Source organism: Camelina sativa, chromosome 3 (genome assembly GCF_000633955.1).
Source record: "Camelina sativa cultivar DH55 chromosome 3, Cs, whole genome shotgun sequence".
Lineage (NCBI taxonomy): Eukaryota > Viridiplantae > Streptophyta > Magnoliopsida > Brassicales > Brassicaceae > Camelina > Camelina sativa.
Genome location: NC_025687.1, coordinates 19,673,031 through 19,700,839, shown reverse-complemented (window position 1 = coordinate 19,700,839; position 27,809 = coordinate 19,673,031). Strand labels below are relative to the sequence as shown.

The 27,809-nt window shown below is 36.8% G+C and overlaps 1 protein-coding gene and 2 pseudogenes across 1 annotated transcript; all 3 read left to right on the top strand.

Annotated features, from left to right (window-relative positions):
- Window positions 1-3,936, top strand: part of LOC104779128 — a 5,178-nt pseudogene extending 1,242 nt beyond the window's left edge.
- LOC104779127 lies at window positions 6,399-8,598 on the top strand (annotated as a pseudogene).
- Window positions 10,657-12,046, top strand: LOC104779126. Its single transcript, XM_010503517.1, has 5 exons — window positions 10,657-10,912; window positions 11,004-11,194; window positions 11,298-11,432; window positions 11,510-11,582; window positions 11,649-12,046. Exons 1-5 carry the CDS (start codon window positions 10,657-10,659, stop codon window positions 12,044-12,046), a joined length of 1,053 nt encoding a protein of 350 aa, XP_010501819.1.

The window sequence follows — 27,809 nt, the reverse complement described above, 5'->3', positions numbered from 1 at the left end:
TTTTTTTTTTTTTTTTTTTTTTTAATGAAAATAAACTTTGTTCTTTGTTTTTGGCGTATGCCTTTCCATGTCAACGATATCAACATCTTCACCAATGTCATTTTCGCAAAGACAAATATGTGTTCCTAGATTGGAAGAGTTGACCAAGAACGATCATACACATTGTGTTGTACAAATTTAACTATGTGATATAAGCTCCGATTCAACCCAGTTTTGCTTATCTTATCCAGTTTTTTCTTTTTAGTCAAACTAAGATTTCAAATTTTCAAAAAAAAAGAAAAAACTAAGATTTCATTCAAATTTATATGAAAGTTGTGTCCACACAGAGAGGATACAAAAGACTACTAGAACTCTAACAGACAAAGCCAACGACCAATAAATGGGTCGACTATATAAAAATAAATTAAAACCTCTATAAATTAATAAAATTTGATGGTCCCGACCTTATTAATTTATAAAGGTTCTATTGTATATATATATATAGTTGAATTTTATTCTTATTTTGATATAAATAAAGGTGCCAGATGTTAAACAAATAAATAGTGGTGCGATATTATTATAGAAGAACTATGATATAATTTTATTATTTACTATATATAAATTAAATCCGTATATGTGAACATGGAAATAATATATTTTATAAAATCGAAACGTGACACGAGGCATAAAACATAAAAGAAAATCTGATTTGTGTTTTGAAGTGTGAATGCTATTATACAGAGTCGATTTGCGTTTTTGTTTGACAAGCAAACACCATATATGGTTTTGAATTTTGATAACAACTAGATTTTAACCCGCGCTACAATATTTTTACAACAAAGCAAAACTAAATTTTAAAAAATTGTATTTGTTTGTTAATTTTGTTTCTTTTGTTTAGTGTTTAAGATTGTATAATTATATTTTAATTGTTAATTATAAAATTTGATCAGTTGTATACCGCTGACACGCGGCAATTATTTAGTTTTATTTATACTAATGTTACATTCATACCATATTGATTTTCTTATGGTTATAAAAATATAATTTTTTACTGCTTTTTAGATTTAACCCGTGAAAAAATTATTCTTACATTATTATATTTTTAAATTTTTAGTGTTTTTAACTTTAATCTGTAAGTTTAAAGTTATTTAGATTTAACCCGTGAAAGAGTTATATCCATAAAAGTTATTTTGCAGTATACCGCATATTAATTTATATTATAAATACTCCAATTTATTAGATTTAACCCGTGATATAATTATTTTGTATTTTTTATCAGCATATTAATAACCATTAAAGTTTTAATTGTTCATATGAAACAATGTAGTTAATTAGTTATTACTGAATATTAGAGTTTTTAAAAGAAGAAAATATTGTATAGATATTTTTGGCATATGTTATTAAGTGTAATAAATTTCTTAATATATAAATTGTTTTAGGAAATTATATACCAAATTTGTAGAGACATTTTAGGAATCTAATTGATTTTGTTTGTATGTGCACTTTTTTAAGGATTAACTTTGTAAATAAGTATAACTTAAAGGACACCAAATGTACTTCAATTTATAGAAACACCACGGGATAATTATTTAGTTTTATTTATTATAATTTGAGAAATCTGAGAAATCAACCTCTAAGTACCTCAAATTAAGTAATGTAGATGACTAAATCTATATTTTACAATCAAAATATGTAAAGCAAAATTTTCTATAGAAAGTCTATACAAACAAAATTTCTAAAGATAGTTTTAGTGATTTTATGGGATTAAAACTTTAATGGATAGAGCTGTTTTTGGAAAAATCAGAATGTATAGATATTGTTAAGATTTTATGGTAATAAATGTTGGTCGATTTAAGAAAATTTAGTATTTGAGTTTCTCTGCAATGTTATTTATGGAACTTTTTTTAGGGATTAATATTATAAAAAAAATTAAATAAGCAAAACTTAAAGAGCATAACACAAAATGTACTTCAAAAATGTTAATATAGATTTGGCCAATATAAGATAAGAGATGAAAAAAAAAATATAATACTAAAAAGAACTGCCATTAACTTCGTACACATCTATATTTAAATCCCTTAAGAATGGTGAAGGTAAAAGACTCAAGACAAAAGAAATGAATTATTCCGACGTCAACTTCTCCTTACTTAAAAGCAAGACAAATGTTCCAGTCGAATTCGTTTGGCCGGAGAAAGACATGACCCCTTCAGAAGGCGACCTGGACCTTCCAATTGTAGACCTGAGTGGGTTCTTGAAGGGCGATGAGGCCGAGACGCAGCTTGCAGCTAAAGCTGTGAGAGACGCGTGCATGGCTCACGGTACGTTTCTCCTGGTCAATCATGGCTTCAAGTCGGGCTTGGCGGAGAAGGCACTTGAGACATCGAGTTTGTTCTTTGGGCTATCCAAAGATGAGAAGCTTAAGGCTTGTAGAATCGCGGGGAATATCTCTGGCTATAGTGCGGGTCATAGCCAGAGATTTTCTTCCAATCTTCCATGGAATGAGACTTTGACTTTGGCTTTTAAAAAGGGTCCACCCCAAGTCGTTGAGGAATTTCTAACATCCAGACTAGGCAATGATCGTCGAGAGATCGGGTAAAATAAATGGCATGCATATACTTTAGTTATACATTGTACTAACGCTATCAAATATCCTATTTTAAATTCTCGTGTGCAAAAATGATAATGAGCCGAGGGCTAATTAAGGTGTACTCAACGGCCATATTCGTTTGCACAATGTAAACTTAGCGCGTGAACCATGATCACTTGAGTTTTGGCTCGGGTGTTTAATTTTACATGTGGTGGATTAATGAAAACAACTTACCAAGGGCTTAGCATTACTTGGGCACTTTTGATACTTAGATCTTAAGATATCCGATTTAATATATGTTTCGATTTTATTATGTTTAAAGAGAAACTGGTTAACTGTTTGTTCCTTTGAACTTCTTGGTTTTGTTTCAGTCAAGTGTTCCAAGGATTTTGTAATGCAATGAATGGTTTGACACTGGAGTTGATGGAGCTGCTAGGGATAAGTATGGGTATAAAAGACCGGACATATTACCGGAGATTCTTCGAAGACGGAAATGCCATCTTCAGATGCAACTATTATCCGCCGTGCAAGCAGCCGGACAAAACCCTTGGTGTTGGTCCCCATAATGACCCAACAGCTATAACCGGACAAAACCCTTGGTGTGGGCTTAGAGGTCTTCGCCGGAGGTAGGTGGCAGACCGTGCGACCTCGTCCCGGTGCTCTTGTCGTCAACGTTGGAGACACCTTCATGGTACGTTTCTTTTTAATTAATATGGCCACCAATATATTAGATATAACTTTAAATTTTTTTATTATTATTTTTTTTTGTAATGACTTTTTAAAATTTTATTTTATGCAAACGCCAGTGTTTTGACTTAACAGGGATATTCCTCGACATTTCCTGGTGGAAGGATAAATAACATTTAAAATTAATTTTACACTTTTATTATATAAATTGGATACAATTTTGTTATGTATGATAGATGAATAAATTGTTATCCGCAAAGATGAGTATTATACTTTGGGACTAATCACATAGTATATAATGATTGATATATGCATTTAATATTGATATTGAAATTCAATTATTACAATTTTATGCCATTTGATAAACAATCATATAATTTTCATGTTTTGTTTTGCATTTGATGTGAAAGGCATTGTCAAACGGAAACTACAAGAGCTGCTACCACAGGGCAGTGGTTAACATGGAGAAACTGAGAAGGTCATTAGTGTTCTTCTCCTGTTCTAGAGAAGACAAGCTCATCGTGCCTCCTCCTGAACTTCTGCAAGGCGAAGATGCTTCTCGAAAGTACCCTGATTTCACTTGGGCCCAGCTTCAGAGATTTACCCAGTCCGGATATCGAGTCGACAACACCACTCTCCACAACTTCTCTTTTTGGCTCACTTCTCACTACCCCAACAACTAAGATGTGTACTTTCTTTTCCATATATTTTTCCTTGCTTTCTGTTATCGACTAGTATGACATCATTTGTAACTCTTGTTTTTAACCATTATCTAATGGAACTTATTCACATAACTCATGAAGGCATGAAGCTTAAATATATTAAATAAATAAAACGTATACACATTAATATAAATTATATTCAGTTATTAAACTGATGTTCTGGTAAATATTTAGGAAACTGGTCTGTAGTACCAAGTGGAAAGAACACCAAGCAAATTAAACACAACTTAGATCTTTTATTCATCATATACTAGTCAAATCATAATGGACCATTTGTTTCTTTTTCATTTCTTCAGCTACGCTCGCTAAACTAACTCCAATTTTATATAATATGAGAAAGTTTTTCTTAATTTTTGCTAAAGAGATGATACTTGGCTTACTATATTTCTGACACCTATATTTTTCTGTTTGGACTTAATTAACTATAATTTGGATAATTAACTATAGTTTAGACCTAATTAACTACATTACCATAAAACCAAAAAAAAAATCAATATTTCCTTCCTCATTTCCTTAATCAGAAACATATACAGCCCCAAAAATCTAGAGCCACCTTATATTAGTCTGTGGTTGGTTTCATCTTGGAACTATACCAACATTAAATCAAATTTATATGTTTGAATTTTTGGGTTTAATTTCTATATTTGAATCTTATATAATTTTCACAGGGACAAGCGGAATCAAATTTAATTAAGATGGTGAAATGGTATTATTAAATAAATTAGTTTGAATTTTTTAAATTTGTTTATATAGAGTTAAAATTTTAAGCTTACTTTCTGGAAAATTACGTAAGATTGTGAGATTGTTTTTATCTAATTCAATAATTATTTTGTTTGATTCACACTTATTATTTCAAACGTCATGATATTTTTGAACTACATAAAATTTTTATGTTCTCATATTAGGAATTTTAGAATAAATTATGAACAGTTATGTTTTGATTTGAAATGATACCATCATTTTCTGTATTGCCTTATATCTAGGGGTGTCAAAATGGTTAACCATACCCAATTCAACTCAGTATCCAATGAGTTAAAAGTTAAATGATTTTATGAGTTGACTCAACTCATTTAAGAATTGGGATGGATCAACCCATTAATCCATTTAGTTAAATGAGTTAAATGAATAATTGGGGGGACCCACTACAATATAAATTAATTAATATTTAATATAAAATAATTATAATTAAATAGAATATAAATTAATTAATATTTAATATAAAATTATAAGATGATTATGATGACATCATGTTGTTGACTATGATATATATATATATATATATGTGGATACGATGATGGTGATGTTAATATGATTATGAAAGTATGATGATGATGATGATAGTATGACAATGTTGATGATGATGATAGTTACATGATGGTAGTATGATGATGATGATAGTATGATGATGTTGATATGATGATGGTAGGATGATGATGACAATAGTATGATGATGATAGTATGATGATGTTGGTATTATGATGATGATAGTATGATGATGTTGGTATTATGATGTTGATGTTGATAATATTAGGTTGATAATGAAGAAATTGATGGGTTAGTGGTTGACTCATAAACCCATTATAATCAAACTCAATTGACTCATGAACTCATTTAATCATCAACTTATTTAACCCATCAACTCATTAGGGTCAAAATTTTAAACTCATTAGGGTTCATGAGTTGAGTTGAATTGAGTTGATTCATTAATCTTAACCCATTTTGACACCCCTACTTGAGACATGTACAACTCGCAAGTGGTCACAATCGGTTTGTAATGTGAGGTTCCTAGCTATCTTGTAAACACCTTTGAAATCGTCATAAAATGTCTGAAGACACCTAAGATAGAGTTTAGGTGAGATACGCCTGGTACGGATGCCTTGAGCTCCATCATCAACCAAAGGCTCTGTCGGATTCTAGAGGAAACATCCAACAAACAATTGAACCAGAGCCACAATCTCAAACTCAAACAAAGTCACATTTTATCTCTTTAGAAAAATAAAATGGGAAACAGTATACCTCCATTAAACGATCCTCATCGTCGATAACATGAAGGATGTGTCTGAGGATAAAAGCTCTAACCTTTGGTACTTGATGTGCTGCTTCATATGAATTACATCACAGTTCACCATCACTTCCGAGATTCCTAACAAGACAAACATAAACGAAAGGGAAACAGCGGTAAGAAAAAAAATAACAGACTCGAAGAAGAAGGATACGATGACGAAAACTAGAATTTAGTATTCTTTAGATCCAGAATTCTAAACTAGAAAAATAAAAATCACAAAAAGACAATCAAGACAAAGCATATAGATAGACATTGATCGATACAAAGAGAATTTGAAACTTTACCTTTACCAACGCAGATAGATAGACAATAATCGCTACAAAGAAGAGGGCCGAAACTTTCTATTAGATAGAAAAAGATGGATATGCGGCTAGGGTTCTTTATGGGAGAGGCAGAGGTGCTGAATAACATTCTATTTTATCTCTATATTTGAACTTTATTTTATGGAAGAGGGCTCAATTAGTATTCTATAAAGAACTGCCATTAACTTCGTACACATATATATTTAAATCCCTTCAAAATGGTGAAGATAAAAGAATCAAGACAAAAGAAATGAATTCTTCCGACGTCAACTTCTCCTTACTTAAAAGCCAGACAAATGTTCTAGTCGGATTCGTTTGGCCGGAGAAAGCCATGACCCCTTCAGAAGGAGACCTGGACCTCCCAATCACAGACCTGAGTTGGTTCTTGAAGGGCGATGAGCCGAGACACAGCTTGCAGCTAAAGCTGTGAGAGACGCGTGCATGGCTCAAAGTACGTTTTTCCTGGTCAATCATGGCTTCAAGTCGGGCTTGGCGGAGAAGGCACTTGAGACATCGAGTTTGTTCTTTGGGCTACCCAAAGATGAGAAGCTTAAGGGCAACTCCATTGGTCGTTGCTTTACCAAAATTTTGATGAATAAAAAATAGAAAATATTAAAGCGACAAAAGAGAGAAGAGAAATCGTTTCTGAGATTGTTGTGGAAAGAAACGATTTTGATACTATTTATACATCTGACACTTATTATTGGTTTATACTTATTTTACTTAAAATATTTTATTTTTTATTTTTTTTGAGCAACAATCATGACTTCTACCGTTAGTAGTGGTCTAAAGCTTGTAGAATCCCGGGGAATATCTCTGGCTATAGTGATCATAGCCAGAGATTTTCTTCCAATCTTCCATGGAATGAGACTTTGACTTTGGCTTTTAAAAAGGGTCCACCCCAAGTCGTTGAGGAATTTCTAACATCCAGGCTAGGCAATGATCGTCGAGAGATCGGGTAACATAAATGGCATGCATATACTTTAGTTATACATTATACTAACGCTATTAAATATCCTATTTTAAATTCTCGTGTGCAAAAATGATAATGAGCCGAGTGTACTCAACGGCCATATTCGTTTGCACAATGTAAACTTAGCGCGTGAACCATGATCACTTGAGTTTTGGCTTAATGAAAACAACTTACCAAGGGCTTAGCAGTAGTTGGGCACTTCTGATACTTAAATCTTAAGATATCCGATTTAATATATGTTTCGATTTTCTTATGTTTAAAGAGAAACTGGTTAACTGTTTTGTTCCTTTGAACTTCTTGGTTTTGTTTCAGTCAAGTGTTCCAAGGATTTTGTAATGCAATGAATGGTTTGACACTGGAGTTGAATGGAGCTGCTAGGGATAAGTATGGGTATAAAAGACCGGACATATTACCGGAGATTCTTCGAAGACGGAAATGCCATCTTCAGATGCAACTATTATCCGCCGTGCAAGCAGCCGGACAAAACCCTTGGTGTTGGTCCCCATAATGACCCAACAGCTATAACCGTTCTTCTCCAAGACGATGTCATGGGCTTAGAGGTCTTCGTCAACCGTGCGACCTCGTCCCGGTGCTCTTGTCGTCAACGTTGGAGACACCTTCATGGTACGTTTCTTTTTAGTTAATAAGGCCACCAATTTTTCTCAACAAGGACACATATAACTTTTTTTTTAAATTGTTTTATGCAAGCGCCAGTGTTTTGACTAAATAGGGATATTCCTTGACATTTACTGGTGGAAGAATAAATGACATTTAAAAATAAATTTACACTTATATTATATAAATTGAATGCAATTTTGTTAGTATATATGATTGATGAATAAATTGTAATCCACAAAGATAAGTATTATACTTTTTGGGACTAATCACATAATATATAATGATTGATATATGCATTTAATATTGATATTTAAATTCAATTATTACAATTTTATGCCATTTGATAAACAATCATGTAATTGTTATGTTTTGTTTTGCATTTGATGTGGAAGGCATTGTCAAACGGAAACTACAAGAGCTGTTACCACAGGGCAGTGGTTAATATGGAGAAAGTGAGAAGGTCATTAGTGTTCTTCTCTTGTCCTAGAGAAGACAAGCTAATCTTGCCTCCTCCTGAACTTGTGCAAGGCGAAGATGCTTCTCGAAAGTACCCTGATTTCACTTGGGCACAGCTTCAGAGATTTACCCAGTCCGGATATCGAGTCGACAACACCACTCTCCACAACTTCTCTTCTCTGCTCACCTCTCACTACCCCAACAACTAAGATTTGTACTTTCTTTATTCATATATATATTTTTCATTGCTTTCTATTATCGACTAGTATGACATCTTTTGTAACTCTTGTTTTAACATTTATCTAGTGGAACTTATTCACATAACTCATGAAGCTTTAATATATTAAATATTAAATAAATAAAAACGTATACACATTAATATAAATTAATACTTCAATTCAAAAACCAAATAATAATTAAATATATTCAGTTATAAAACTGATGTTCTGGTAAATATCTAGGAAACTGATCTGTAGTACCAAGTGGAAAGAACAGCAAGCAAATTAAACACAACTTCGATCTTTTATTCATCATATACTAGTCAAATCATAATGGACCATTTGTCTTATTTTTCATTCCTCCACCGATGCGTGCTAAATAAACTCCAATAACATATATGTTAATTGATGTTGTTGTTTTCATCAACTTGATAGATCTAACCAGCAACATAGTCTCCATCATTGTGGTTGTTGCTGTTGTCTCCTTTCTCATATTAGTTAATCTCTGCTTCCTCATTCAAAATTTGTGTACAAACATTCCATTATCCGATCAGTTTACCGCAGTAGCTAACTTCAAACTGAATCTCACTCGTCGTCACATCCAATTTAGGGCTTTTGTTTTGTTGATCAAACAAAGCCACCATGAAATATAATCAAGTGTTCCGTTAGAGACCAAGGAGAATTTGTCAATGACTCAATGACTCATATTCGAGTCCGTTAATGAAGGCACGCCTCCTTGGTTTCTTACACCACAAGTTACAGACAAAATGTAATTCTTGTAGGAGAAAGCAGAAGGAAAGCCTTAAATATTGAGGACACAAAGAGAGTCCCCTCATCACCCGGACCGAAAGGGACTTGGTAGTGACACGAGTTTTCTACACTTTTCAATGTTAAGTGTTTCCAGCTATCTGTGATGCAATCTTGAATACCCTCTATACTACTGCTGCTTAGGTCCAGATACCTTATATTTTCTGGGACATGTGTTAAAGTATTTGAAGTCTCCTTCCTAGCCATATCAAGTTTCTCAAGACGATACCAACACCTATCAATTGAATTTAGTTGATATTGGTTAGAATAACTTGTAGCTTTAGAGACGCATCATCATCAGTGTTTTTAGTTTGTGTAGATGCAAGAAGCGAGATAGAGGAGGGAAGGTAAACAAAACTTACGTACATAGTATGTAACTGACAATATATCTCGAGTTATTTAATTAGCTTTTGAAATATTTGGGGTTTTTTTTCAACCTATAGGGCATTGCTTAATTATATCTCCTTTATGATTTGTAAGCGGCTACATTTATGGGTGAAATGTGTAAGGAAGACGTCTTCCAGGATATGGCAAAGAAGAAGCCACAAGATTTAAAAGAATTTTTAGATGATTATGAAATTCACAATTATATTTGGTTCAAAATGACTCGTATATATTACGGTTGACCCTAATCGACTACAACATGCAATTAATTAGACCTAATATTTAAAACTTCTGTGCATGATTAGTAATTTTATTTTAAAAACGTCTAAAAGTGTTAATCTATATAGTTTTGAATATACAACACATACTTTAGTGACGGGGATGATGATAGTGTGTTTAAGCTTGATGATGGTAGTAGCACTAGCATCATTACCAAGCACATTGGTTCTTTTTATTCATCTTCTCCTTGATAATCTACAACAACCAAATGTTTTGGGCTCAAACCAAAACATCATAGGCCCAACACTTCCCTCTATGCAACTAGAAAACAAAACAATGAAACAGAGGAAGGAGGCTAAGAAGATGACAAAAACACCAGCTGGAGAAGGCTGTGAGTTTGTACTATCTAACCGTTATGATTCCCTCCTATCATTAGAGGAGTAGGAGATGATCGACACTTGTTAGCAGATCCCTAGGCTAGTCAAACAAGTCTAGAATGTTATTCTTCATGTATTAATATGGTCCCTCTGTAATTGACAAGGTTAAGGAAAATAATACAGAAAAGTTTAGTTCTCAATACTCTTCTTCGTTTCTTCTCATGGTATCAGAGCTTCTCTAAAACCCTAACAGGTTGTTGTCATGGTAGTGAGGCACGATCCCTATCTGTTTCCATCAAACATTCATGTGGCTAGTTCTGTCACTATCAAGTTGAGCAACACAAACAACCTCTTGTGGAAGACTCAGTTTGAATCTCTTCTTCATTCTCAGAAGCTGCTTGGTTTTGTCAATGGTCAGATTCTTGCACCTGCAGCTACTCGTTTTACTACTATCAACAATGTCCAGGTCACAAGTTCTAACGCTGAATATGAAGCACGCTCTGTCAACGTCTTCAGAGGTATGGTACTCTCTTGCATCTAGTTTCAATCGAAATTCTATAGCTAGAGAGTCTGAGTTATTACGTCGTCTTAATATTTTGAACATGAAAGATAAGAGTTTTTCGGTGTATTGTCGTGAGTTTCGTGTTGTTTGTGATAACTTTAGTTTGATTGGGAAGCATGTGAATGAATCGATGAAAGTTGTTCTGTTTTTGAATGGTCTGGCTCGAGAATATGATCCCATAGCTACTGTTATCCAAAGTTCACTGTCTCGTTTGCCATCTCCTACCTTCAATGATGTGGTTTTTGAGTTCTCTAGTTTTGATTCACGACTGCAAACATATGAGACTGCTTCGGATGTGTCACCAAATCTGGCTTTTTAAACCCAACGAGATGGTTTTTCAGGTTATCAAGGACGTGATTCTAATGGTCGTGGTAGAGGTGGCAAAGGCAACTACTCCACTCGAGGCAGAGGATTCTCTCAACAAGTTAACAACTCAAGTTGGAACTCATCTCAGTCTTGAGGATCATCCAATGCTCGTCTGGTTTGTCAGATCTGTGGTCGGGTTGGTCATGTGGCTCTGAAGTGTTGGAATAGATTTGAAAACTCCTACCAGAGTGACGATGTTCCCCAGGCTCTTGCTGCTCTTCAGGTGTCAGATGGTGGTCGTGAATGGGTTACAGACTCTGGTTAATCTGCACACATCACTTCTGCAACAACTCAACTCAACAGTGCTACACCATACAATGGTTCAGAAATAGTGATGGTCGCTGATGGTACTCACTTACCTATCAATCACATTGGATCGACAGTCCTCATGACTAATGCAGGTAGTCTTCCTCTTCTAGATGTGCTTGTCTGTCCATCGATGCAGCAGTCGTTAGTTTCAGTATCTAAAGTTTGTGATGACTATCCTTGTGGTGTGTTTTTTGATGTTAATGTCGTGTATGTGATTGACCTACGCACTCAAAAAGTGGTGACCAAAGGACCTCATCATAAGACCCTTTATATGTTGGAGAACCAAGAGTTTGTAGCTAGTTTTTCAAATTGGCAGTGTGCGGCTAGTGACATGGTTTGGCACCAACGTCTTGTACATGCAAACTTCCAAGTTCTTCAACTTCTCAAGAACAGAAAGGCTATATCTATCAATTAGAGCAGCACATCTCCTGTTTGTGGTCCTTGCCAAATGGGAAAGAGTAGCCAATTACCATTTTTTAGTTCTGAGGCTAGTGCAAAGAAACCCATTGATCGAATGCATTGTGATCTTTGGGGATCCTCTCCATTTGTATCAGTCCAAGGGTTCAAATATTATGCAATTTTTGTTGATAACTGATAACAGGATTTTCACCCTGGGTATCAATTTCCTATTCAGTTGTAGTACAAATGGTTGTTATGCTAGCAGATCGAGTTGGTGGTCAGGTTGATATAAAAAACAGTAAACAATCAAGATGCGAAAGCTCCTAAAGATGAGGTAATTGGTTCACAAGTATTCCTAATCAACCTAGAATGTTTTACAAGCCTCTAGCTAATCCACTCTCGTGGTAGAAATAATCAACCCTAGTCACTCCCTTACCCAACTCTCACTGGAGAAATATGACTAAGCAAGCATTAAAATCCAATTCACTATTGTAAATAAACTTCTTACTCATCTAATCTCTTAGGCTAAGTGAGTAAATCTCTAGCATTAGCTAATTCAGGCATTTCATCGAACACCTTTCGGGCGGAAATGCCTAGAATCTAATCTCAAACTCCCGGTCTGAAACTAGCACTAAAAACACTAATCCAGAAGGTAATTTTCATAAGAACAATTGATAATAGGATTTTCAGTCATGGTATCAATTCCCTATGCAGTTGTAGTACAAAGGGTTATCAATCCAAATGGTTGTTATGCTAGCAGATAAGATATGATCAGAACTATGCAAGTCAAGCCAAGCAATAGTTGGGTTTGATCTAACAATCCTAAAATAAGCAAAAGAAAGCAAAAGAACAAGAACCACACGACCTAAGCCCTTGATGCAAGCATTCGAGTACAGGATCGGGTGGGATGATCGAGTAAAAAAGGGAAGCAAGAACAGCTCGAAGGTATACTCGAAGCAGGTGATCGTGTACCTGTTCGGGTAAGGGATCAAGTGATGAATAAAAACGTAAACAGTCTAAATACAAAATCTCCTAAGGATGGGGTACTCGACTCCTAAGTGTTCCTGACCAAAATGGATTTCCTACATGCCTCAAGCAAATATTCCCTAGACAATGAATCTCTAAAATCTTGTTAAAACACTCGTGATAGAAACAATCAACCTTAATCCCTTCCCTACCCAACTCTCGTTAGAGAAACATGACCAAGCATGCAATACAAACCAATTCATTATTGTCAATAAACCCCTTACTAATCTAATCTCTTAGGCTAAGTGAGTAAATCTCTAGCATTGATTGATTCAAACATTTCATCTACACCTCTCGGTGGTAAAACGCCCTAGATCTAATCTCAACCTCTTAGTCTGTTGACAGAATTAAGAACACTAATCTAGAAGGGAATTTATAAAACACAAATATCAAGCTAAGACATCATAATCGGTCAAGAACACAAAATTGTCTATCCCATCCCTAGAAACTTTACTACACTACTCAGATCTCATTGCCAAAAACACAAAAGCATAAGTGAAAGAAAATTGCATTATATCAAAGATAGGGTAGAGTAGAAGAGTATAAAGAAGAAATCTAAAAATGATAACAAAAAGAAGTAAAACAAAAGTGGAAACAAAATTGGCTGCTCGAGTATCTGCTCGGATGGAGGATCGGGTTGAGCATCGGGTTGGGGATGCGAAACGTCTAGCCGACAGTTGGGAATGAGGAACGTCTCCTCTTCCTTGGGATTCTTGAGGTTCGATGGTATCACCTCCGGTTTTAGCAGCGGTGGAGGTTGAACGGCTCCCCTTCTTTTGGTATGTCTTCATCTTTGGAGCCATTGTGGACACTTGAACTTTAGAACAGAGAATAAGCCGAGATTAGTAGGGTTAGTCCACAAAAATAAAGAAAACTCGATTTCTAGAGAGAGAGAATGAGATTTGGAAGACAAAGAGTTTAGGGTTTAGAGAAAACTTATGGAATTATGGAGTTGTGAGGTTGAGGTTCCTTAAATAGGGAGGGTTGGCTTCTTGGGCTTCACCGAGTGGGCTAGGGTTTTGTGGAATTCAGACTCCACTCGCCACTCGATGGGGAACACGACCTGGCGCGTCGGGTACGGATTCGGGTAGAGCCTCGGGTTCCCAAAATTTCTCTTTCTTCTATTATTATTATTATTATTATTATTATTATTATTATTATTATTTTTAGATAAATATAAATATGGGAAAGAAAATAGAAAATAAGATAAAATAAATAAATAAGAATTAAAACAAAATAAAGGATACCTTTGGAACTTCCTCCCAAGTGAGCTTGTTTAAAGTCACTAAGCTTGACTCTTCATGCTCCTTAAGCATGGGATCTAGGAGGGAGAGGTTCTGGAATCCTCTCTACTGTAGCTGGCTGATTCAATTGATTTTCCAAGTCTTGTCCAGGTTTCACAGCAAATGTGGTGTTGACTTCTTTAAGATGTTTGACTTTTCTCTGCTTTGTCTTAGTGGAGAAAGCTTGACCATCAATATTTGGCCTCTTAATTCCCTTTTTGACATCAAACTCCATCTTGAAGTGCTCCCCATGCTCAATTCTGATCTTGTCTTGCTTCACCTCAATCACTGCACCTACTGTTGCCAAGAATGGTCTCCCCAANGAGTGGGCTAGGGTTTTGTGGAATTCAGACTCCACTCGCCACTCGATGGGGAACACGACCTGGCGCGTCGGGTACGGATTCGGGTAGAGCCTCGGGTTCCCAAAATTTCTCTTTCTTCTATTATTATTATTATTATTATTATTATTATTATTATTATTATTTTTAGATAAATATAAATATGGGAAAGAAAATAGAAAATAAGATAAAATAAATAAATAAGAATTAAAACAAAATAAAGGATACCTTTGGAACTTCCTCCCAAGTGAGCTTGTTTAAAGTCACTAAGCTTGACTCTTCATGCTCCTTAAGCATGGGATCTAGGAGGGAGAGGTTCTGGAATCCTCTCTACTGTAGCTGGCTGATTCAATTGATTTTCCAAGTCTTGTCCAGGTTTCACAGCAAATGTGGTGTTGACTTCTTTAAGATGTTTGACTTTTCTCTGCTTTGTCTTAGTGGAGAAAGCTTGACCATCAATATTTGGCCTCTTAATTCCCTTTTTGACATCAAACTCCATCTTGAAGTGCTCCCCATGCTCAATTCTGATCTTGTCTTGCTTCACCTCAATCACTGCACCTACTGTTGCCAAGAATGGTCTCCCCAAGATCAGTGGATCTTCTGGTTCCTTATCCATATCAAGGATCATGAAATCAGTAGGGACTTCCACCCTTCCAATCCTGAGAGGCAAATTTTTCAGGATCCCAATCGGATGTCTGATTGTTCTATCAGCTAGAACCAAATACAGACTACTCAGTTTGAAACTGCTGAACCCCATCTTGTTAGCAACTGCTAGCGGCATGATGCTGACTGAAGATCCCAGATCGCACAAGCAATTTTTGAAAATTTGAAGTCTTATAAAGCATGGCAAAGTAAAAGAGCCAGGATCTTCCAATTTCTCTTCGATTTGCAGTTCAGGATCTAAGCACACTCCACTCCTGAGAATCTCATACCTAATCTCCTTGACAGCTTCCTTAACCTCAATCTCCAGCTGAGCTGCCTCCTTAGTGATTTCCTCTTGAAGCTCGTGTGGTGGCAAAAGTTTAGGAGGTGGAGCTTTACGCTTGGCCATACGCTCTGCAAGCGCCTCTAATTGGATGTCAAGAGCAGCATTGAACCTTTCCTCTAGTTCCCCTTCTTCTGATTCAAGCAATTGAGGTTGATTTGTCATCTGAACATCTACACGATGTATCATCCGATCACCAACATCGGGTGAGTCATCGAGTTCAGCCTTAGGTAGTTCTTCAGATTGTGATTCTTGAACCAGTGCTCGATCATCAACTCGATCACTCTTCTCGGGTAAAGGCTCGGGTTCATACTCGAATATGTAGTACTTGACCTCATTTATCCCATAGTGATCCATAGCCTCCCCATCTTGAACATCACTGTCCTCAGTGAGGTAGTCCTCATAATCATCATCAAGGAAAATGGCTTGGGCAGTGGCATAATCCTTTGGGTTCTGAACAGCTTTACCTGGAAGCTGGTTGATCTTTGGAGGTGGTTGGTTGTTGTGGTGGCCCTTGAGGTATCTCAGCTTGGTGTTGAGAGAGTCATACTTAGCAGTCAAGTCGTTGTATCCAGAATCGATCTTGTTGCTCATCTCGGCAAAACGTTTGGCATTGTCCATTGCAGCTGATGCTTGACTCTAGATTATTTGTTGAATCAGTCCGCGTAGATCAGCTTCTTGGGATTGGTTCAGTGGGCTTTGCTGTTGTTGGAATCCAGGTGGTGCAATTGGTTGGTAGTTGCCCGAGTATTGCTGCTTAGGAGCATAGCCTTGATTGTATTGAACAAAAGGCTTTTGCTGACCTTGGTTCCCTTGGACTCCGGATGGGTAGACTTGGTCTTGAGGATATCCAACGTTGGGGTTACGGTAGGACAGGTTTGGGTTTAGTTTGTAGTTGTTGTACCCCTTGTTGTAGCCTCCTTGGTTGTTAATGTAGTTCACATCCTCAAGCTGCGCATCCTCCCCATCTTGTTGCAGAAACTGCTCTTCCTCGGAGATGGCATGGAAATGCTGCTGCTGGCTTAGGAGCTTATCCAACTTGTCATTTAGGGCTTTCATATCCCTCTTGTACTTGGCATCTTCCTCTCCTGTAGATAACACAGTACGATCATACTCCTCATTATAATGCCCGTCAGATTGAGCCAAGTTCTCCACTAGGTCCCAACCTTCATCAACATCCTTGTTGAGGAAGTTACCATTGCTTGCGGTGTCCATCAACATTCGTATCTTGGGGACCACTCCTCTGTAAAGTGTACTCGGCAATGAAGCATTGCTGAAGCCATGATGAGGACATCTGGTAGTGTATCCCTTGAAACGTTCTCAAGCTTCACTGAACGTCTTATTGCTCTTCTGAACAAAGCCGGAGATATCATTTTGCAGCCTTGCAGTTCTGGATNTGTTCGGGTAAGGGATCGAGTGATGAATAAAAACGTAAACAATCTAAATGCAAAAGCTCCTAAGGATGGGANAAACGCCTTCTTGCATGCTTCCCAGGTGGTGATGGACTCCTTGGGGAGTGATTTCTCCCAGATGTGTGCTTTGTCTCCCAAAGAGAATGGGAAAAGCCGGAGATTGAATCCATCTTCACTAACTCCATTTATCTTGGTTAGGCTATAGAGCCTATCAAACTCATCTAGATGATCCAACGGGTCCTCCATTGGCAATCCATGAAACTTGTTGCTTTGAATCATCTCGATGAGACTACTCTTGATCTCAAAGTTGTTGTTCTGGACAGCAGGTGGCACAATGCCATGTCTTTGAGCGTGAGTAGATGGAGCATCTCCTGCTCCTATGTTGGTCCGTTTTTGAGGAGCTTGTGGACCGTTCATCATTTCTTCCTCAATTGTTGTTTGTTGTTGGTTGTGGTTGCTGGACTTGTTGTTGACGTAGTAGCCTAGGTCTGTCGATGTTGTCGATGAAAGGACTCAAGTTTTGGCTACCTTTGGATCGTGTTTGCATGCACAAACAGTTGACCGATTGAGGACATGAGGGTCAACTCGATCCAGGTGATCGAGTGACGGGTCGGGTGGATTCTCGGGTTGTACCTGAAATGCAAGACAAACAAATAAGAAAGTAAACAAGTCAGTAACTAACCAAAGTAAATTATAGAACTTGATCTAGCAAGTGCTGAAATCCTAAACGTAGCAAATGAAAATCAACCAAATGGCAATGGCGCCAAATTGATAAGAGGATTTTCACCCAGGGTATCAATTCCCTATGCATTTGTAGTACAAAGGGTTATCAATCCAAATGGTTGTTATGCTAGCAGATAAGATATGATCAGAACTATGCAAGTCAAGCCAAGCAATAGTTGGGTTTGATCTAACAATCCTAAAATAAGTAAAATAAAGCAAAAGAACAAGAACCACACAACCTAAGCACTCGATGCAAGCATTCGAGTATAGGATCAGGTGGGGTGATCGAGTAAACAAGGAAAGCAAGAACAGCTCGAAGGTATACTCGAAGCAGGTGATCGTGTACCTGTTCGGGTAAGGGATCGAGTGATGAATAAAAACGTAAACAATCTAAATGCAAAAGCTCCTAAGGATGGGATACTCGACTCCTAAGTGTTCCTGACCAATATGGATATCCTACATGCCTCAAAGCAAATATTCCCTAGACAATGAATCTCTAAAATCTTGTTAAAACACTCTAGTGATATAAAAATCAACCTTAATCACTTCCCTACCCAACTCTCGTTGGAGAAACATGACCAAGCAGGCAATACAAACCGATTCATTATTGTCAATAAACCCCTTACTCATCTAATCTCTTAGGCTAAGTGACTAAATCTCTAGCATTGATTGATTCAAGCATTTCATCTACACCTCTCGGTGTTANTGACGTAGTAGCCTAGGTCTGTCGATGTTGTCGATGAAAGGACTCAAGTTTTGGCTACCTTTGGATCGTGTTTGCATGCACAAACAGTTGACCGATTGAGGACATGAGGGTCAACTCGATCCAGGTGATCGAGTGACGGGTCGGGTGGATTCTCGGGTTGTACCTGAAATGCAAGACAAACAAATAAGAAAGTAAACAAGTCAGTAACTAACCAAAGTAAATTATAGAACTTGATCTAGCAAGTGCTGAAATCCTAAACGTAGCAAATGAAAATCAACCAAATGGCAATGGCGCCAAATTGATAAGAGGATTTTCACCCAGGGTATCAATTCCCTATGCATTTGTAGTACAAAGGGTTATCAATCCAAATGGTTGTTATGCTAGCAGATAAGATATGATCAGAACTATGCAAGTCAAGCCAAGCAATAGTTGGGTTTGATCTAACAATCCTAAAATAAGTAAAATAAAGCAAAAGAACAAGAACCACACAACCTAAGCACTCGATGCAAGCATTCGAGTATAGGATCAGGTGGGGTGATCGAGTAAACAAGGAAAGCAAGAACAGCTCGAAGGTATACTCGAAGCAGGTGATCGTGTACCTGTTCGGGTAAGGGATCGAGTGATGAATAAAAACGTAAACAATCTAAATGCAAAAGCTCCTAAGGATGGGATACTCGACTCCTAAGTGTTCCTGACCAATATGGATATCCTACATGCCTCAAAGCAAATATTCCCTAGACAATGAATCTCTAAAATCTTGTTAAAACACTCTAGTGATATAAAAATCAACCTTAATCACTTCCCTACCCAACTCTCGTTGGAGAAACATGACCAAGCAGGCAATACAAACCGATTCATTATTGTCAATAAACCCCTTACTCATCTAATCTCTTAGGCTAAGTGACTAAATCTCTAGCATTGATTGATTCAAGCATTTCATCTACACCTCTCGGTGTTAAAACGCCCTAGATCTAATCTCAACCTTTCGGTCTGTTGACAGCATTAAGAACACCAATCTAGAAGGGAATTTATAAAACACAAATATCAAGCTAAGACATCATAATTGGTCAAGAACACAAAATTGTCTATCCCATCCCTAGAAACTTTACTACACTACTCAGATCTCATTGCCGAAAACACAAAAGCATAAGTGAAAGAAAATTGCATTATATCAAAGATAGAGTAGAGTAGAAGAGTATAAAGAAGAAGTCTAAAAATGATAACAAAAAGAAGTAAAATAAATCCTAACAAAAGTGGAAAAGAGTTTGAGTCGCTCTAGATCTCTCTCAGAAGCTCTCGCTCTCTGGTTTGAGGGTCTGCGGCGTGCTCGTTTGCGAGGAAGAAGAGGGGGGTTTATATATGGAAACCCCTTTGACCTAGCTTCCCAATCCTGCCCGAGGTTCTACTCAATGGGGTACACGAGGATAAGGTCGAGTTACTCCTTGGGTAGATCTTCGGGTTGTTCTTCCTGCTCTTGGATCCTCCTCGATCGTGTTGGGGTTCAGACTGTTCTTCCAGCTCGATGGCTCCTTCGGGTACATGCTCGGATTTGTCCTTGTTTCTCCCCATTTTAGGCTCTAAAGCACCTGCTTTCATCCAAAGTATGCAAATGCAAGAATGCAACACCCCTAAATGGCCTAAAAGTAAATTTTTACACTTAATGACCTAAAAATGCTAAGGTAAGGGTATAAACAATGCAAAATATGGACAAAGAAGGATGCTAAAAACATGTAAATTAGAGAGTTATCAACAATCAATCTAAAATATCCTAATCGATTAAGAACACTCACTAGCCTATCTCATCCCTAGAACTTTGATTCACTACTCAGATCTCATGGCAAAGAACATAAACCCAGATATAAATAAAAATTGCATAATCCTAAAGATGAGAAAGAGATAAATGTTTTATTAGAAAGAAGCAATAGAAAAATGTAAATAGAATTCAAGTTTAAAAAATAACAAAAACTAGAAAATTTGCTCAAAGAAAAAGTGTAAAAACGGCTCTCGCCTCTTTTTTGTCGAAAATAGGGTAAAGAGAAGGTATTTATAAGGAAACAAGTTGACCTAGACACGTCAGCAGGTATCCGACCATGCTACACAAGGTGGAACTCGAGCTCATCTTCGCGTGCATGATCAGATAGGCGATCGTGGTTCCATTCTTCGATCTGGATGTATAAACGCTCACTAAAATAGGAATAACTCTTGAACTGCACATTTGATTAGCCTGAAATCACCACCATTGGAAGGATAACTCGATTTCCTATAACTTTGATGAAGAATTCAGAAGCTGAATCCCAACGTAAAATCTTCATTTGAGTCGATATTTCAGGGCCTCGTCATGAACTCGACCAGGTACTCTGTGGCAACGATCAGGTGGTATAGTCAGGTGCCTCCTTTTTCCTTCTTGATGCTTCGGATCCTTTTTTGGTCGGGTTAAGGTTCGGAATGTTCTTCTCGCACAATCACTCCATTTGATACATCTCGGGTTTTAGCTCATTCTTGCCCTTTTTGGGCTCAAAAGCACATGTTTTCATCCAAAATGCACAAATGCAACAATGCAGCACACTAAGTAGTCTAAATGCAAATTCCTACGGTTAAGGACCTAAAAATGCTAAGGTTAGGGTATATATATGGACAAAAAATGGTGTCTAAAAAGTGTAAATTAGAGAGTTATCAATAACTTCTCTCGTTACTCTTGCTTGGTTCCTTTGAAAAAGAAATCTGATCTCTGTAATGTGTTTCTGGTATTTCAAAAACAAGTGGAGATTTTGTTTGGAAAGAAAATAAAAGTGTTTAAAAGTGATGGTGGTGGAGGGTTCATGAGCACCAGGTTTAGAACACACTTGCAGAATCATGGCATCAAACACTTGTTGTAGTGTCCTTTTACACCACAAAAAAATGGTATTGCTGAAAGGAAGCATCGCCATCTGACAGAGCTTGGTCTTTCTATGTTTTTTCAAAGTAAAACACCTCTCCGTTTTTGGGTTGAAGCATTCTACTCTGCAAATTTCATCAGTAATATGATTCCCTCTGCTTCCTTAGATCAGAAGAGTCCAACTGAGATGTTGTACAACAAGCAACCAGATTACTCGTTTTTACGAATCTTTGGTTCAGCTTGTTATTCGTGTCTAAGACCGTATGCTCAACACAAATTTGAGCCAAGATCACTTCAATGCGTCTTTCTCGGCTATCATCCCCAATATAAGGGTTACCGATGCCTTTATCAACCAACTGGGAGAGTTTATATTTCACGCCATGTAATCTTTGATGAGCAATGTTTCCCGTTTCAAAATCAATACAAGCATCCGGTGACATAACACAACAGTGGTTTTTTATAAGCATGGCAACAGGCTGCATATCCTTCTCCCATTCCACATCTACTTCCATTAGTCCCTACAAAAGTTGTTGAGTATCCTCAAGAGGATCTAATGACTGTCGACACATCGGTTCACCATGAGTTGCAGGTTCCTATAGAAGATAACAGATTATAAATAACAGAGGATGTTCCTGAGTGTACTATAGAAGCATCTGAAATTTGTCCAGATCAATCAGCTGGAGAAGGCTGTGAAGATGGTGTTCATCCGATGATTTCTCGATCCAAGCATGGGATTCGTAAACCAAATCCCAGGTATGCTCTTGTTGCAAGCAAAACTCTGCCATCTTTACCTAAAACAGTCGCAGAGGCACTTGCACACCCCGGTTGGCGTCAAGCTATGTTGGATGAACTGGACTCCGTTTATCAGAATCATACATGGATCTTGACTCCTCCTACTGCTGATATGAATGTTCTTGGTTGTCGCTGGGTATTCACGGTGAAGTAAAATGCTGATGGTTCTCTCAAGAAGCTCAAAGCTAGATTGGTTGCTAAGGGCTTCAATTAGGAAGACGGGGTAGACTTTAATGAGACGTACTGTCCCCTTATTCGAACATCAACCATTCGCATTGTCCTTGCAGTAGCTACATCCAAGTGTTGGAGCATTACACAATTAGATGTTAAAAATGCTTTCTTACATGGTGTTTTGCAGGAAGAGGTATTCATGATTCAGCCGCCTGGTTTTGAAGATGTTGCTAAACCGGATCATGTTTGCTTTTTAAGGAAAGTTCTTTATGGGCTCAAACAAGCTCCCAAAGCTTGGTTTGATAAGTTCATCAACTTCCTTCTTGAATATGGCTTTGTGTGTAGTAAGGCAGATCCTTCTCTCTTTGTCTACCATCATAATGGTGATACTATGGTCCTCTTGTTATATGTGGATGACATTCCACTTACAGGCTCCAATCCTGCACTTTTCAAGTCCTTAATTGCAGAACTCAGTAAGCGGTTCTCCATGAAAGATTTGGGCAATCTTCATTACTTCTTGGGGATTCAAGCTCAGTCTTTCTCAAATGGTCTGTTCCTCAGTAAAACTAAGTATGCAGAGGAGATTCTTCATCATTCAAGTATGTCTACCTACAATCCGGTCCACACACCATTACCACTTCGCCTGGAAAAAGTGTTTAAAGAAAAATGTTTGTTCTCTGAGCCAAGCTATTTTCGCAGCCTTGCAGGAAAACTCCAATATCTGACAATCACACTCCAGATATTCATTTTGCAGTGAACTTCATTTGTCAGCGTATGCATGCTCCAACTGAATCTGATTTTCATTTGTTAAAAAGGATTATGCGTTATATCAGAGGAACATTTACAATGGGGCTACATATGTATAAGAACAGTGACTTTTCAGTAGTATCCTACAGTGATGAATTGCCATTGGTTTCTTATAGTGACAGTGATTATGTTGTTTGTCAGGAAACGCGAAGATCTACAACTGGTTTTTGTGCTCTTTTGGGCTCAAATCGAATATCCTGGTCTGCAAATAGGCAACCAACAGTTTCTCGGTCTTCAACAGAGGCTGAATACAGAGCTCTTGCCACAGCTGCTTCAGAATTAACTTGGATATCCTTTGTTCTCAGAGACTTGGACATTGTTCAACACAGACCTGCTGTTCTACGGTGTGATAACCTGTCTGCAGTACACCTATCCGATAATCCTGTGTTTCATAATCGCTCAAAACACATCAAAGTCGACTACCACTATGTTCGAGAAAGAGTTGCACTTGTTTCCTTGAAATCCAACATGTCCCTGCTGCTTTACAACTTGCAGACATATGTTACAAACTGAGTGTTGGTAAGCCTCCCACCATCAGTTTGCGGGGGAATGATAGTCTACAACAACCGAATGTTTTGGGCTCAAACCAAAACATCATAGGCCCAACACTCGAAGGAGGTCTATCAGTCCAACAAGTCCTTCCCTCTCTGCAACTAGAAGACAAAACAATGAAACAAAGGAATGAGGCTAAGAAGATGACAAAAACACCAGCTGGAGAAGGCTGTGAGCCTGTACTATCTAACTGTTATGATTCCCTCTTATCATTAGAGGAGTAGGAGAGGATCGACACTTGTCAGCAGATCCCTAGACTAGTCAAACAAGTCTAGAATGTTCTTCTTCATGTATAAATATGGTCCCTCTGTAATTGACAAGGTTAAGGAAAATAATACAGAAAAGTTTAGTCCTCAATACTCTTCTTCGTTTCTTCTCACTCCTCAGAGTTGTTTCCAGATGTTCTCTACTCCTTTCCTCTAATAGTAATCTCTTTTATTTGAAACTTTTTCTTTTCGTTATTATTGATTCTATATTGTTTTTTTTTCTTTGGGTTAGAAGTGTGCATATCATATGTATATTTATATGTATATAATCAGAGTATAAAACTCAAACTTTATTGATCATGAGAAAAACGATTACAAGAGTTTTCCAATACTTTGATTCAAAAATAATGCAACACTGGTTTTAACCCGTGGTGTAATTTTTAAATTTTTAATTGTATAATTATATTGATATTGTTTGTTTTATTTAATATTTAAGATTGTATAATTATATTTTGATTATAAATTCTAAAATTTAAGTTGGGGTACACCGCATGACAATTTGTTTTTTTACATAATTGTTATTTAATCAATATAATCATCATATTATAATATTGATGGTATTAAAAATAATGAAATGATGATTTATTCGTGTTGTAGCATCAAGTTAATAGTATTTAAAATTTTTGTTAATATCGACCCAAACTCGTCCGCCGCATAACCCCAATCGATGAGATTTTAGATTTTTAATAGTTTTTAAACTTTTATATATATTACAATTAAACGGTTTGACTAAGAATCAGATTAAACAAATACAATCATATTTAAATCATTATATATTTTATATATATATATATTTCAAAATCTATGACAAATGATATAAACAAATTTTCCTTGTATTTCCATACGTTAAAGGCAACAATGGTACTGTGAATTTTAAAGTGTTGAAAATTATGTAACAAAAACATAGTTGGTAACATTGATTATATGGGATATAAGTACATAAATAAATGTTTTTTTAGGAAAGCATTTGCAAGAAATTATAAAAGTTGCAATGATTAAGTTGTGCAAGTAAATTACACCAATTAATAGAATCTAGATATGGTAGTGAAAGATGAAAAAAAAAAATATATGGATAGTAAACCCGGTGCAATGATATTGTCTGTCGACACCAGCAATTTACTTAGGTACTACTGCGTTTCATATCTTTGTAATTAAAATTCTATGGTAGGTATATTCTTTTTTTTTTTAACAGGTATATTCTTATACCTGTTAAGAGAATAGAAATTAGAAACTAAAAAGCAGATCTTGATATGTAGCCTAAATATTAGAAAGTAATAGTGCTACACTACCATACTAAAGATTTTGTGAGATTTGATTTATTGCAAACTTATTTTATCTTTTTTTTTTGTTTAAATTTCAAGCTTAATAACTATATCTATTTTTTCAGAAAATCGTAACAGTTTACTTGTCAAGAACTGGTCAAAGATGATAGTCTATTGAACTTAAATCTTCTTAAACCAATTATAAATTTTTTGAATATGGCAACAACTATTCTGAAATCTTTTATTGAATTATTTGAACAACCAAATAAAGTTTGGCACAAAACCATACTTTTATGTTAAATCAAATAACCATTAAATGATAAACTTGGAACGTTTGAGAAATAAAATAAAAAGAACAAAAGCAAGAAATAATCAAACTTCATTCTTCTCAATATTGGCCATTAAGACATAGTTTTTTTTTTCTACTCAGCCTTCTATGATATTAATTCACATCATCCTTCTTCTCACCATTTTTGATTTAGGAGCTTCAAAGATTAAAAAGCAGTTGTCAATCCCATTTCTTCTTAATTTTTATCCAAGTGCATTGGTTGAATACACAAAATAGTTAATTATCACACAAGGCATGTTTATATATAGATAAGTAGTAGGGATTTTTGCCCCTGATGCCATTTTTTTGTAATTCTTTTCCAATGTGCCATGTTGTCGAATCCTTTCCTAATCTGCCATATTGATTAAATATGGCAGTATAAGTTTTACTAGTTTGCCCCCCATTATTACGCAACTTCGACGGCGGCACAAGATGAAGGAACAGGCGCGTGATCGGAAGCTTGGCGAGCTGAAAAGGGCGTGTGACATCAAGCGGTTCCCGGGACTGTAGACAACATTGAGATCGCCTTCACGGGTACAAGTTTCTCTTCACTCTTGGCCGTCATATCATGGTAGATGGCACATCCGCGACATCAACGTCAAGTTTCTCATCACGCGGTTCCCAGGACTGTAGACAACATAAAAAACCGTGGCTTTGTTATGGTGGACAAAATAAATTTGTGACTTTGCTATGGTGGACAAATAAGAGTATAGCAGAAGTGTACAATTGGTGGACTATAAGTAATCTTATTTGAAGTTGTCTACCAAATTGGGTTTGTAGACAAGATATAATGTAGACAAGACACAATGTGGACAAAAGTTAGTCAATGTTTGGAATTACTAATAGACCCTCGATTTTGGCGGGATGAAATGCCACGTATTGGTTTGTAATTGGGTTGGTGGTGTTCCGCGGCCTCATTAGCGATGGACAAGACGTGTAGTTAATGCAAATGGGTTGGATAATTGGGTGTTTGGTATCGACTGTAATCAAGGGCCAGAGTTTGTGAAAACCACGTATCCAACATCGCAACCCTTGACTGAAGAAACGAGTCACCCAATCTTCTCCACAAAATGGTCAGCATGGCTTCAATATGCTGCAAAATATGGTATAGATTTTGTATTAAAGAAACAACGAGTAAGCATTACATAGTTGTCAAATAAATACTTACCGAACTATCAACCTAGTTTCGCAGTTTGTATATCCAATCAAAAAAATTGCTTTTCACCTTGTGGCCATCAATGATGTACTCCCTGAAATATATTTAAATATTGAGAAGAGACGAATACCACAGACTATATAGTTTACCTACTGTAACTTACTTCTTCTGATAAGCTGCTAGCTTTGCTAAGAATTTCTTCTTAGTAAGTGGTTTCAGGGGCCGGAAAGGAATGTACACATGAGCTTCAGATTCGGGCTCAGGTGCAATCTCTTTTGAGGATCCTGATGAGAATCCAAACCTTCTAGTCTTCATCCTAGGTCTTTTGGCGGGTAGAGGGGTATTCTCTTCTAACGTGGTACATGATTTCCTTTTCTTTCCCTGTAATAAAAATGTCCAAGGAATCAGGGCTTTACATAAGTTCAATATAGATTATAAATACAACTTTTATCTACTTAAAGACCTCGTCAACCTTTTCTGTCGAGAACTTTGCATCCCCTTCTCCATTATCCTCTTCTCCATCATCTTGTTCTCCACTATCATCTCCTCCATCATCCTCTTCTCCACGATCATTTTCTCCATCATGCTCTTCTCCATCATCAGTTTCTCCATCATCCGCTTCTCCATCGTCCTTTTCTCAGTCGTCCTCTGCTCCATCAACTTCTTCTCCATCAACTTCTTCAACATCATCATCTTCTCCAACATCCTCTTCTCCATCATCACCTTCGCCATCATCGTCTTTCACATGATCCCCGGATACATCATCTTCCTCTCCTTTATTACCTTCTCCCACAGCACCTTCGCCATCATCGTCTTCCACATGATCCCCAGATACATCATCCTCCTCTCCTTTATTACCTTCTCCCACATCATCCTTTTCTCCCACATCAGTATAGTCACCAACTCCTTCTCCCTCATTACTATATCCACCAACTTCTCCATCTTGTCAAGTTTGTCATGTTTCCCATCTGAGTCTACAGAAACAAGATTGCGTGAGTCATCCTCTACACTAACATCACCTTCATGTCCATGTAGCACACTTCTGGTTCCACCGCCACCTTTTTCAGTAGGAGAGTTCCCAGTTATCTCCCCAATGG